At 44.0% G+C, this 14,193-nt stretch overlaps 1 protein-coding gene across 2 annotated transcripts in view; it reads left to right on the top strand.

The window, feature by feature from the left end:
• Positions 1–14,193, top strand: part of MTF2 (metal response element binding transcription factor 2) — a 48,802-nt gene that overhangs the window by 21,233 nt on the left and 13,376 nt on the right. For both annotated transcript variants that reach the window (XM_048860851.2, XM_048860852.2), the window contains exons 2-6: positions 1,656–1,854; positions 1,988–2,069; positions 5,047–5,142; positions 5,537–5,637; positions 6,019–6,167. In XM_048860851.2, coding sequence (XP_048716808.1) covers positions 1,656–1,854; positions 1,988–2,069; positions 5,047–5,142; positions 5,537–5,637; positions 6,019–6,167 — 627 coding nt within the window. The remainder of the gene's footprint in view (positions 1–1,655; positions 1,855–1,987; positions 2,070–5,046; positions 5,143–5,536; positions 5,638–6,018; positions 6,168–14,193) is intronic.

Raw genomic sequence — 14,193 nt, 5'->3', positions numbered from 1 at the left:
ACACTACACACTTACTTTGGTATAATTACATCACAAGAGTTTTGAAAAAATCCACGCTTCTCATCGACATAGGGCTTGTCTTCACTATCAGGGAGATCTACGCTGCTGCAGTTGATGCAGCAGGTGTCAGTTTAGTGGGTCTGGTGAAGACCTGCTAAACCGACTGCAGAGCGCTCTCCGGTTGACTCTGATACTCCAGCTCCCTGGGAAGAATAAGATAAGTCGAAGAGAGAGCATTGGCTCCAGTTACATTATTCATGTAGCTGGAGTAGCGTAATTTGGGTCGGTTTATCCCAGTAGTGTACCAGCTTTAATCCCCTATATAGATAGTGCTTTGTCATCAGAAGAGCTTCTTCCATAGTCATTGCTATCACTTCTCACAGAGGTGGAGTTATTAAACTGAGAAGAGCTGCAGCTATGCCAATGCAATAGTGTAGACTTGTAGTGTAGACTTGCCTTAAGCTATTTTAAAGTTTTGTTTGACTACTGTCTTTTTATACAGATTAAGAAATAATTTGCTGTTTCGGAGGCTAGGACAACTGAAACCCTGATCTAAATGAATGGAACTTTATTTGTGGCTGCTGTACCAAGTGCTGCACTTTATTTAAATTCTGGGTATATAAATTATCCAAACTTATGTGGAAAATGAAAACTTGCTTCCCACCTCAGTTTCCTCATAAATGCCACCAAATGATCGTTGTATTACGTAGTACAGAGGTCCCCAAATTGTGGGGCTCACTGAAGAACGTTTAGGGGTATGTGGCTAGGGCCTAGGCAAGTTCCTGTGGGGGGTCGAGGGAATACCACCCAGCTCCTCTCCTGGCCCCTGCCCTGCAGCCTCATCTCCATTCCCACCCCTGGCTGTGGCCTCAGCCTCGGCCCCCTTCCACCTGTCCTTGTCCTTCCACCCCCCCATACCCACTGGGGCTGCGTCCCTGGCTCCGAGGGTGGAGATGTGGAAGGAGTAAGGGGGGAACACGTGTTTAAAAAGTTTGGGGACCACTGCCATAGTGTACTTTGGAGACAGTCTGCCACATGCGTTCTCTAGTGTATAGTTTGTAACTCAACTGTCTGAGTGGAGTTAGAAAAGAAATGTAGCAAAGCAATGGTCTGGGCATGCAGAATGCTGCTTCTGCCTTTCTGTGTAATCAAAAAATGAGATGGGGGGGTGTTTTCATTTTCAGGCTGAAGTTAGATATACTGGGTCAGCCAGAGCATCCAGGGGATCTAAATACAGGTAGATGAGCAGCTTGTCCTGGAAGAAGGGACAGTTTCTTCTAAGAACTAAATTGTAACTTTTGAGCTACTAAAATGACAGTTTTCTTATCTAGATCCACATTGCCTTTAGACAAGTAATTTCTATCACGATAGAATAATAACAATGATTATATAGGTCACCTTACAAATTTGTTTTTACCTGTCTCGTTGAACCAGTCTCTCCTCCTTCCTCCCTCTTCCCCCTTAAGTATTGGATTCCCTCAATTGGTTTTGGTACTTTTTGAATTTTAATGGCAATGTGTTTTAGTTATTGAATTATTGCACAGTTCTGAAGATTAGCAGAGAGGCTTTTCTTTGTAAGTGCTATTAAGGCAGACTGAAGTACAAGTGTCAGATTTAATAAATTATCCTAATTTAGTTTTTTCTTTTTGTTTTAGAAACTCTACAGGGGTGGGTAATTCACTGGTCCAAAAGCGGTCTACTTTACCTCGAAACCAAAAGACACCAACATCCTTGGCCAAGCTGTCCTTACGGGATGGACAGAAAGCCAAAAAGCCAGTGTGTAAATTTGAAGAAGGTCAGGATGTCCTAGCGAGGTGGTCAGATGGCTTGTTTTATCTTGGAACTATCAAAAAGGTAACTAATTTTTAAACATGTAGGAAGTCCTGTAGCATCATACGTTAAGCTTGACTACAATGTTAAATAAAACTCTTCCTTATTTAACATTTCTACATATTTACAAAATCGTAATTGTATCTTTGTTTTTCAGATAAACAAATTGAAACAGAGCTGCTTCGTTATATTTGAAGACAGTTCCAAATCCTGGGTTCTCTGGAAGGATATACAAACAGGCAAGAACTTCAATTAAATTATCATCAATATTTTATTTGTTTAGAATCATTTAAATGCTAAAGTACGGTGTCTGTGGTATTCTCTTGAAATGAGTGAAAAACACATCCTAAATACGTACAGTTTAAAGACCCAGCATCAATAAACCATGGCATGTGTTGGGGAGGGAGGCAGGCAGTCTTGCAGATTGGTAAATCCTAAATCATATAGGTCAAGAACAACACACTAAACTTCACCAGAAACCCTCAGGCACCTGGTGCAGATTGTGAAGTGCTGATTTAATATGCTTGCAGTGAGAGAGTTCACTTATCAAGTGCACCACTGGATTTTGCAACCATCTTCAGCTTTCAGATGGCTTTAAGATATTATTTAGAGTGCATTGCTGTTGTGTAACCTTGAGGTGACAAAGGTATGGATGACAGTTGCAAGATCTGCATAAATGAGGAACAGTCACATCTTCCTTGCCATGTGTAAATAATGGTAAATGGACCTGGTCATTGCTGCTACCTATTTGTTAGGCCAAACATTTTTCCTGCCATTTTAATGTGAAATGTCCTCATATTTCTATCAATTTTTAAGAAAAAAAAACAAAATCTCCATTTTAAAAAGTCACATTCTTGTTTGTGTGTAGTGCCTATGGTGCTTCATCTGCAGCAGCAACTAAACTTGTGCTAATATGGTCTAGTCAAATGGACATGCAGCTAAACTAATGCTGCACACTTATGTATATGGTTTTATATAAATAGTGATTTCCCCTCTCACAGGATTTTTGAGGATTATTTAACAGTGTATTTACTGGTAAGAAAATGCAAAGCACTATGGGCAAATCTTTCAAAAGGTATGAACATAAATTGCACATACAAGATCTGTATGTAAAGATACAATAAATTACTGAACATAATGTGTTTCTGCATACAAAACAAAGCTCCCAGTTGCCTATCTAGAACTTGAAGATGCATCTTTTTGGTTCTGCACCTATATTAAATAGCAAAAAAAATTGTTAATGCAGAGTTAAGGTTGCTGGTTATAGCTCATGCCCCTCCAGAATATCAGGTTTAGCAAAACTCAAACTTCTAAGAACCCAGAAATAGTTAAGGTAAGCACTCATGCAACCTTAATTGTGCCCTCCCTGGACCTGGCAATAACCACTAAGAATTAGCTGCATGCACTCCGGGTGCATTCACTTTGTTAGGTGCAGCTGTATTGAACAGTGAAGAAAAAAGTTGGAGCAGTTTAGAAGAACTGTGATTGTGATACAAGGAGATTTGGGTCTGAGTCACCTCCCCAATCCTGCACGGTGCCCCCCACCCCCCATGTGTATTATCAAAGAAAAGAGGTGCATATGTACCTTGAGGTTCCAGTTTGCATTGCTTCAATACAGAATTATGGAGGTGCTCAATAGCAGGGCTCTGGGGTCTTGTTGCCATAGGTATTAGGAGTACTGAGGTAGAATATGAGAGCAGTCTGTGGATCTAATGATGGGTAGGGGAAAGTATAGGTTTAGATGGTATCTTGACTGCAAGTGTGAAGGAGTTGTAAAATTTAAGTCACTTCCTACCCATTGTGACAGGGTCAGGCCAGATGGCTATAGGAGAGTAATAGAAGGCAGGTATATTAGCCCCAGGCTAAGTAGGTCCCTTTTCCCTGGGTAAGGTAACAGGGAAGGTTCTAGAACAATCAGGAACCTTCTAATCAGCCTGTCTTAATTGTCTCCAGAACACCTGCAGCCAATCAAGAAGCTGCTAGAATCAATTAAGGCAGGCTAATCAGGGCACCTGGGTTTTAAAAAGGAGCTCGCTTCAGTTTGTGGTATGCGTGTGAGGAGTTGGGAGCAAGAGGCACTAGGAGCTGAGAGTGAGAATGCGGACTGTTGGAGGACTGAGGTGTACAAGCATTATCAGACACCAGGAGGAAGGTCCTATGGTGAGGAAAAAGAAGGTGTTGGGAGGAGGCCATGGGGAAGTAGCCCAGGGAGGGTGGTTCAGCCCTCTTCAGAAAGATAGCACTTTGCTGTTTCCCAGCACACGTGGAAGGGGTAAATTCAGGTCCAGCTAGCCCCTACATTCCTCTGTTACCCTTCATATTCTCCAATCCCCCTTCCCACTCCTACCACTCATTCCTATTTATCCCCTTCCCTATTACTGCCTAGTCTTGCACCTCGATCATCCCTCCATTCCCAATGAATTCTCATATGTGAAATTTATTCTTTCCAAAAAATAGTTTCAGCACCTTCTGAATCTTGTGCTGTACTTAGATTGCATTTCTCCAAAATAAATTTAAACCCCTCTCTGCCCTGTGTTTCCCGATAGTTAGCCTCTCTGCACATTCACATGCTCATTGCCATTATAATCTATTATCTGCTTGAATAGGCACATGAGGCTTTTGATGAGCCGAACTCTCTATGGGGTAACCTTCAAGCATTGGAGACCCTGATGCGATAAAAACCCTGATTTGATCTGTGTGTCTGAGCAAAAAAAGATTGCCAGAATCTCTCCTCTTTTACCAAAGCTGGCTTTTTTCCCCAACCAGGGGCCGTATCTTGGAATCCCCTTCTTCAGATGGCCCCAAATTTGGATTACTAACAGAACCCTGCTCCCCCATGAAGCACACCAAATTTCAAGACAATCCAAGAAACTGTATAGATTCTAGAGCACTTAGAGTCAAGCTTTAAACAGAAAGCTGGTCTTAACATTAATTATTTGCAATTATAGCTTAGGTAACTTTTTTTTATAAATATTGACCCTTGTGACAATGAAATAGCATGGTGAATAAACAAGGTGGGAGACACATGGCTTCTATTCCATTACAAACTGGAAAAGCATGCAGATTTCCAGTCAACAAAAAATTACTCAATATAGCATGAATCTGCTCCCTACAATGCACACACGTGTGACTCCTAACTAAAGGTTTTAGTCTAAACAGAGAAAGAAATGGGAAAATTCTAAATATATAATAAGTTTCACTTTTGTCTATTTTTAGGAGCCACTGAAAGTGGGGAAATGGTCTGTACAATATGTCAGGAAGAGTATTCCGAAGCACCTAATGAAATGGTTATATGTGATAAATGTGGCCAAGGTAACTTCTGTTTCTTGATGTTTGTTCCATTTAAGACATTTTGGTTTATTTTCAGCTGTGACCAATGGAAAGGCAAAAGAAGCCAGAACAGGGGTGGATGCTTGACTACTTTTGGCTTGAGTTTTGTAACCTTTCAAAGTTCTTGTTTGTTGTAAACTGACTTACAAGGTCTGTTGTTTGATTTGTGAATGTAGTTTTTACCACAAGAACTTTAAAATTTGGAACCCTATTGATCTTATTAGCTGATTATAATATTTTTACTTAAATGAAGGATATTTTACATTTACTTTCTGTTTTAAACTTTTTTCTTTTTAAAACTTTTTAGTTCCTGTAAATATGGGTAAAGTCTTTAATGGGTTTCGTTACAAGAATAAAATCTGTATTTTGAATTCAGGTTACCATCAGCTGTGCCACACACCAAATATTGATTCCAGCGTGATTGATTCAGATGATAAATGGCTCTGTCGACAGTGTGTTTTTGCAACAACAACAAAGGTGTGTTATGGAAGCAAATTTTTGACTATCGGGCTGACATAACTTGTTCACCTACTCCTCCATAGTATTTGTATGGTGGTTAATGAAAACTTTTTAAGTGTGAGGTTGAAAGTGACAAATAAAAACTAGTGCTTTTTGAGAGACTTCCCACAGTTCCTGGCTTTGATCTGGATGGGAAATTTTTGTGAGTCAATTGGAAGCTATGAAATTTGATATTTTTTCAAAGGCTATTTTTAATAAAATAGCTGGTATATCAAAATTGCAGATAAAATTCTTATAAAAGTATTTTTGTAACTATATATGCCTTTGTGTTGAAAGATTTTGAAATTGGCATAATTAACTTATTGTTTTTATGAAAACCATGGATCTGTTTTGTTCCAGAGGGGTGGTGCGCTGAAGAAAGGACCAAATGCCAAAGCGCTACAAGTCATGAAGCAAACATTACCGTACAATGTAGCAGACCTTGAATGGGATGCAGGCCATAAAACCAATGCCCAGCAATGTTACTGCTACTGTGGAGGCCCTGGAGAGTAAGTAAATATAAATGCCATCAAAAGCTTTTTCTCCTTCATGCAGCTCTACAAACTTTGGCCCTTATTCTGTAAGCACTTAGGCTTGTGGTTAACTTTACTTAAATGTTTGCAGGATCGGGGCCTAACTATTTTTCTTTAGTACTCAGTGTGTACGATGGTGGGCTGAGGCACAGTTAATAAACATGTTTATTTCAAAGCTCAACTCTTTATTTCAATGTGTCTTGTGGTAAACACATTCCTTGGGGCAAGGACTATCTTTTTGTTCTTTATACAGCACCTGGCACAATGGGGTCCTGGTCCATGACTAGAGTTCCTAGATACAACAATACAAATTGATGCATTATGTTGTTGCATCATGTCTTCACATGTATCTAGCTATCTGTTCAGGTTTTATCATGCCACCAATGAGAGTTGTAGCTGTGAACGCCTTCTACAAAAATCACTGCTTTCATGGCATTATTTCTGGTCTATATTTGAGGTCAAAGATATAGAGTATTTGGTGGCATTGCAGTTATAGGCGGTGGTAATAATGGAACTGTGATACTGAGAAAGAAAATGGTGGAGTTGAATTTTGATATTGGCACAGTTGACTTTAAGGCAAATGTACATATTTTTAAGTTATCTGGAGGAGTAGTGAATGACGGATGTGCCTAAAATGAGATTCTACTGAAGAAATTACTTGATTTGTAGCTTTCAAAAATTAGGTTTGAAGCTGCAAATGCTGACTTTTCTCAGAGGATGTCTAGAGGCTATTACACTGAGGTAACAGCCTCTTAATTTAGCCACTTGGTTCTTGTTTCAGCAAACCCTTACTCCTGGGAGTAGTTCTTTTGAAGTTAGTGTAGGGCCATGTCTACGCTACCCGCTAAATTGGCACTGATGCACTGGTGTCGATTTACCAGGTCTGGTGAGGACGCAAAGTCAATGGGAGAGCGTCTGCCGTTGACGTAGCACAGTGTGGACACCGCTATAAGTAGACCTAAGTTACATTGAAGAATGTAACTTGGATCGACTTACAGCATTAGGGTAGACCAGCCCTAAGACTTCTCATGAATAACAGGAGTACCCCTCTGAATAAGGGTTTGCAGAAGTGTGACTTTATGTGAGGGCCCAATTAAAGCAATCTGGGGTAATAGTACACATGGGGCCTTTTATGACTCTGCCTCCTTACCATGCCCAGCCCCTCACTTGGAGTGGTTGTGGCAAAAGGACTCATTTTTGTTCCAGAGCGGCATTAGGAGGCCCCCTACTCCCTTGCACAGGAGGTGGTCCTCTCTCGCTACCCCGAGGGGAGAGGGTGAAGCTGGGTGCCTTCCTGTACCTGCCCCAGCAGCTGTGGTATCTCCTTGGATGAGTGGATTGGGGTTGTTACGAATGGGGCAATTCACACTTCTCAGGCCATGTCTACACTACAAACTGGTTAATGCAAGGTGCATCAGCATGAAGCTGGTACCGTTAGTATAGTGCTCCTACATACTTGGCTGCTTCCATTGCTGGTGCATGTACTCACCGGGAGTGCCTGTGGTGACATAAAGTGCAGTGTACCATGGATAGGTATCCCAGTGTGCCACATACCACCTTCCAGTGCAGTGCCTTGTAGGGAATTTTCGCAATGCGTTGTGGGGCATGCAGGGGTGACTGGGAGCAAGGTCAAGTTCCCATCATGCAACTTTTTCCATCCCCTTAATGCCGTCCTTATCCCATGATTTTTTGCTCCTTTTTAAAAACTCCACAAACTCTCTCAGCGCTTGTTGCTGTCTCCGATTTCTGACAAAAGCATGGAGCCTGGACAGCTCTGCACTGTTGTCATGAACATTGCGAACAGAGAATGAATGATCCTTTGGTATTTGCAGAGCCGCAGGAGATACTGCAACAGTGGGGAATCATGATGATTTGTTTCAAGACGTATTGCTAAGGGACATAACGAAAAATGCTTGGAGCTTGGTGACGGTCATGGAGCAGCTGCAGACAGGGCCATTCTGGGCCTGAGAAACAAGCACAGATTGATAGGGATCACATCGTAGCGCAGATATGGGACAAGCTATGGCTGCAGCACTACACGATGTGTAAGGCCACGTTCCTGGATCTGTTAGCTGAGTTTGCCCCAATCCTCCAGAGCATAGACATAAGAATGAGAGTTGTACTGGCAGTTGAGAAGTGAGTGGTGATAGCACCATGGAGGCTTACAGCGTTGTATTGCTACTGGTCAGTGGGAAATCATTCTGAAGTTGGAAAATCCACAGTGGGGGCTATGATGCAAATATAGAGGGCCATTTATCTCCTGTTACACAGAACTATGACACTCCTAATGTGCAAGATATTGTGGATTTATTTGTAGCTATGGGTTCCCAAACTGCAGTGGGGTGGTAGATGGCATGCATATCCCTATTTTGGCCCCACGCAGAGTACGTCAACAGAAGGGGCTACTTTTTCTGTGGTTATGAAAGAATTGGTAGATCACCAGGGATGCTTTACTGTCATTTGTGTGGATTGGTCGGGGAAAGTTGCATCTTTAAGAACACAGGGCTGTTCATGAAGCTGCAAGCAGGATGCTTTCTCCTGACTGGCAGATTGCCATTAGTGATGTTGAAATGCCAATAATGATCTTTGGGGACTCAGCCTACCTCTTGCTTCTCTGTCTTACAAAGCCAAACACTGGTCACCTCAACAGCATCCCGGAAAGATTCAGCTACTGACTCAGCAGCACAGAATGACAATTTTGAATGTACATTCATTGGGTTGAAAGGGCACTGGCAGTGTTTACTCACCAGACTAGATCTCAGTGAGAAAAATATCCCAGTGGTTATAGCTGCCTGTTGTATCCTTCATAATATCTGAGAGTCGAAGGAGGAAAAGTAGCTGGTGGAGTGGCGCTGTGCCATAGGTATTTTGTGTCATAGGTATTTTGCCACAGTACAATCGGTACCAATGCTGGAGCCCGAGCCATGGAACGCTTCCTCTTAGATGTGGACTTCGTAGAAGAGGTGGTAGCTCTCCTCTTTGCACATCCCTCTCTTGCAGGGTTGAGGAGGAGGGAGCCCTGTCAGAAGCTGCATTTGGTGATTGGCAGCTGGGAGAAGCTTGTGGCCCTGGGTCCGAGGCTGGAAGGAGGGACTTCTCCATAAGTTTTAGTTTAAGGTCCTTTGCCTTTCTTGTGCAACCCTGTAAATGCAGATGGCTCTGCCAGTCCCGAACTTACAACCGTTTCTTGCACCTACGGATCTGTCAGTGGCCCTGGCACCTGAGTCACCTCTCCTTGGTACCAATACCGCCTTTCTGTTATCACTACCACCCTGCCTTCTCTAGCGAGGAAGACAAGCAAGTGTTTTCATCCCAACACTCCTCACTTTTGCAAGGCAATATCAGATCTGAGCCACAAGTGCAGCCTAGGCATCACCACAGATCAGATTTCCAGGGGTGGTACGAACACCCGTGGGGACCTCCACCAGTACTTTTCCCACTACAGTGGCCCTTTGGGACCCTTGGGCAGCCTACAGCCAATACTACTCTGAACCCCCGAGGGGTTCCAGGGAAGCTCAGTCTTCTCACCAGCGTCAGCAGCACCATTCGACATTTCCCATGTGCAATCTTTCAAGGAAACAACAGGAGGTTGTGCACCAGGAGGCTATTCCTGTCACCCACCCTCCTCCCTTGCCTGATGAGACCATCATGCCTCCGCCACCTACTGCCGGAGATGAATTCAAACAGTTTCAAGATCTATTTAAAAGGATGGCTGACATGCTCCAAATGCCTCTCGAGGAAGTCACTGACTCACAGCACAAGCTCTTCGATATACTCCGCACATCGACCTCCTCCAAGATCTCCCTGCCAATTTAATGCTGCAATCATGGAGCCTGCCACAGCCATCTGGCAGACCCCTGCCACAATCCCACCTACACGTAAGAAGGAGGATAAAAAATATTACATCCCTTTGAGAGGGCTGGACTTTTTATTCTCTCACCCCCAGCCAAATTCTCTGGTGGTAGATGCAGTTAACGAACGTGGCAGCAACATTATTCCAGGACCACCGTGTATGACCGAGTGGAAGAGACTGGATTTACTCGGCCGCAAGGCCTATTCATCAGCAACATTACAATTTAGAATTGCTAATTGTGAAGCCCTAATGGCAAAATACAACCACATGAATTATTCCAAACTCTCTCTAAATTTATTGGCTGCATACCTGAAGAGAGAGAGAGCAATTTATATCACTCATCTCAGAAGGACACCTGTTGGCCTGCGTGGTCCTTCAGGCATCGTTGGATTCAACTGACATGGCAGCTACGTCCATCGCTACTGCCATTGTAATGTGCCGAGCCTCCTGGCTTCACCTGTCGTGGTTTCCAAGGGAGGTGCAATCCACAGTAGAGGACCTCCCCTTTGAGGGTCCAAAACTGTTCACAGGTAAGACCTGAATCCCTCCACTCGCTAAAGGATTAGAGAGCCATTCTCAGATCACTTGGCATATTTACACCTGCAACAAAACATAAGCAGGGCAGGTATTACACCTTGCAACGTCCTACACAGGCTCCCTATGCGTAGACCCAGAGACAATACGATCCTCCGTGGCGCAGACAACCACCCAAGCATAAAACAAACTTTCTCAACCCACCACACCACAGCAACCTATCCCAAACATCAAATTTGAAGGCTTGGTCAAGGGCTTAGCAGACCTCCCCCAATTACCAGTGCTGACACCACTCTCCATCAGTCGTCCATTTACAGGTCATGTAATACCATTCTACTCAATATATCAAACCCTTACTTCCAACAAATGGATGTTGGAAGTCATCAAAACAAGATACTCTGTCCCGTTCTTCTCCATCCCTCCTGAAGGATCCCTTTCACGAGCTCCTCCTAAGACAGGAAATAGAGAACCTTCTGCAACTCAGTGCAGTAGTACCAGTGCCGCTACGACACAGAGGGATTCTGTTACTGTTCGTTTGTTAACCCAGAGAAAGTCTGGGGGATTGAGACTTATTCTCGGTCTCAGGACCCTAAACAAATTTGTAAAAACATGACCATTCTGGATGGTTACTTTAGCAACAATCATTCCAGCTCTGGAACAAGATTAGTTTGCAGCCCTCGACCTGCAAGATACTTATTTTCATGTCACTATTCATCCAGCACACAGATGATTCCTCCAATTTGTCCTTGGACAGGATCACTATCAATACACGGTACTGCCCTTTGGCCTTTCCATGCCTCCCCAAGTGTTTTCCAAAGCTCTGGCAGTGGCAGCAGCAGCAGCCCACCTGTGCGAACAAGGGGTTATGATATACCCATATTTAGACGGTTGCCTCCTCAAGGCTCCCACTTGGAAAGAAGCCATCGAAGCCACACAAGACAATGTCACTCTTCACAAACCTTGGCCTGCAAATAAACCGTCAAAAGTCAACATTAACACTAGTTCAAGCACTGGAATTCATTGGGGCCCATCTAAACTTGCTAGAAGTGAAAGCCTCGTTACCATTTCACAGATTTGTCACTCTGGTGAACCTGATCAATACCACGGTGAGCAGTCCACAAACATCCCCCAGGACCTGCCTCTGACTACTGGGACACGTGATGGCGACCACTTATGTTGTTCGACAAGCCAGACTGTGCATGTGCTGCCGGCAAGTGTGGCTCAGGACGGTGTGCCTCCCACACAAACAGTCTGAAAAAACTTTTAAACGTGCCAAAAAAAGTCAGATTCCCTTCCGTGGTGGACCCTCTTGCACAATTTTCTACAGACTCTTCCCCCTCCCCTCGCCCCCAACTGATAATCACAACAAACGCCTCCATATTAGGGTGGGGCACCCACTTAGACCATCTCACCATCCAGGGCAGATGGTCTTCTTTGGAATCAACACTGCACATAAATATCTTGGAACTGTGAGCCGTTCACAACACTTGCACACGTTTCCTGCCTCTGATCAAAAATCAGGCGATGCAGATCATGACACAACGTGACCTGCATGCTCCACATAAACAAACAAGGAGAAGTGAGGTCACACTCCCTATATACAGAGGCCAAAAGGCTGTGGACAGGGTGTATTCAACATAACATCTCCGTATCAGCCACCTACCTACCAGGATTTCAGAACATCACTGCGTACATGTTAAGCCGAAAGTTCTCCCACGACCACAAGTGGGAAATAAACACCTCAGTGATTCACAACATATTCCAACAATGGGGTTTCCCCATAATAAGTCTATTTGCAACAAGTCAACAGCAAATGTCCAGCGTTCTGTTCCAGAGCAGGCCTTGGGACCAAGACCCAGGGGTGACACCTTCTTCATTTGATGGGATGCGCCTCTCCTGTATGCCTTTCCCCCGACCCTGTTGCTGGTCAGGGTTATCCACAAGATCAGAACTGACCAAGCCAAAGTCATCCTGATAGTCCCAGTCTGGCCCAGACAAACCTGGTATCCATACGGACAACAGCTGGTCCTCATGCCCACCTTGTGTCCTCCCACCTCTTCCAAACCTCTTGTCACAGGATGCAGGCCAGACTTTGCAGCCAAACCTGGAGACACTCCACCTGAAAGCTTGGCTCATCAATGGTTCCAAAGCTAGGAGATGATCTGTTCTGAGGAAGTTAAAGACATCTTGTTGAACAGCAGATGGCCAACTACACACTTGACATACCTCAACAGGTGGAAGAGATTCCACATGCGGTGGTTAAACAATGGAATTGATCCACTATCTCTACCCTGCCAGTAGTCCTGGATTACTTACTCCAGTTTAAGAAATCTGATCTCTGAATGAGCTCTATATACGAGTTCAACTGGCAGCGATCACAACCTTCCACCACAAAGTCAATGGGGTCTCAGTCTTTGCACATCCGATTACCAGAAGATTCCTACAGGACATATGTAACATTTACCCAGATCCCCAACTTCTCCATGGAACCTCACTCTAGTGCTTCAGTCCCTCCCAAGTGATCCTTTCAAACCTATGGCTAAGTGCTCACTACTACACCTGTCCATGAAAGTTGCTTTTCTTGTTGCTGTCACGTCTGCAAGACATGTAGGAGAACTAGGGGTCTTTATGGCACACCCACCATATATGATCTTTCTTAAGAATAAGGTCACTCTGAGGCCACACCCAAAGTTTCTACCTAAAGTCCCTTCTTCATTACACGTTAATCAATCCATTCGTCTTCCCATCTTCTTTCCTAAACTTCACAAGAACAAACAAGAGGTGGCATTCCACACTCTGGACGTCAGAAGGGCATGGCTTTTTATCTAGAACGGACCAGTGTTCTGAAAGACTCCTAAATTGTTTCTCTCCACGACGGAACAGTCCAAAGGAAAACACACATCTAAGCAGAGACTTTCCAAATGGATTTCAGGCTGCATCCAACTTTGCTACGTCTAGCATGAACTGCAACCTCCATCATGGATCAGAACACACTGCACGAGATCTGTAGCCACGTCGGTAGCCACATTTTTGAATGATGTGCCTATCACCGACATAGGTAAAGCAGCCACTTGGACATCCTCTCACACGTTTATACAACACTACGTCATTGACCAGGACTCAGCCTCTGACACTCAGCTGGGACACAGTCTTATTGTCAATTCAGACAACAAGAGTCTGCATCAGTTGTATTTGCTGCCTGAGAAGCCCCATTATGTCCTGATGCATCTCCCTCTTGTCTTCCGGCTGGGACTCCTGGGCCTTTCTCCTGTCTGCTCTTTCCTCCTCTAGGCTCTCTGGTATGTTCACAGTCTGATGCAGCACTGGCTTGCAGGATCTCACTGAACATGTCTTCTCAGTCTGTACCTTCCTCCTCCTGCTCGTGTTGCATGTGCATGGAGGGGGCACCACTCCTGGCCGCAACATCAGCAGCTACAGATAAAACAGGCAGATCTATCATTGTATCATATTTATAGCCACAATGGAAAGCTGAAGGTAAGTTTCAGAATTCCCTTCCCTTATTCTCTTTTAAATTTGGCGTGCTTATTCACACTTCATCTTTTGCGCCCCACTGCACTGCTCTCCAGCTGCAGCCATTATGTATATGGCCTGCCA

The sequence above is a fragment of the Caretta caretta genome, chromosome 8 (genome assembly GCF_965140235.1).
Source record: "Caretta caretta isolate rCarCar2 chromosome 8, rCarCar1.hap1, whole genome shotgun sequence".
In the NCBI taxonomy this organism is placed as follows: domain Eukaryota; kingdom Metazoa; phylum Chordata; order Testudines; family Cheloniidae; genus Caretta; species Caretta caretta.
Note: the sequence above shows the minus strand (reverse complement) of the source record. Positions and strands in the feature narration are given on the sequence as shown.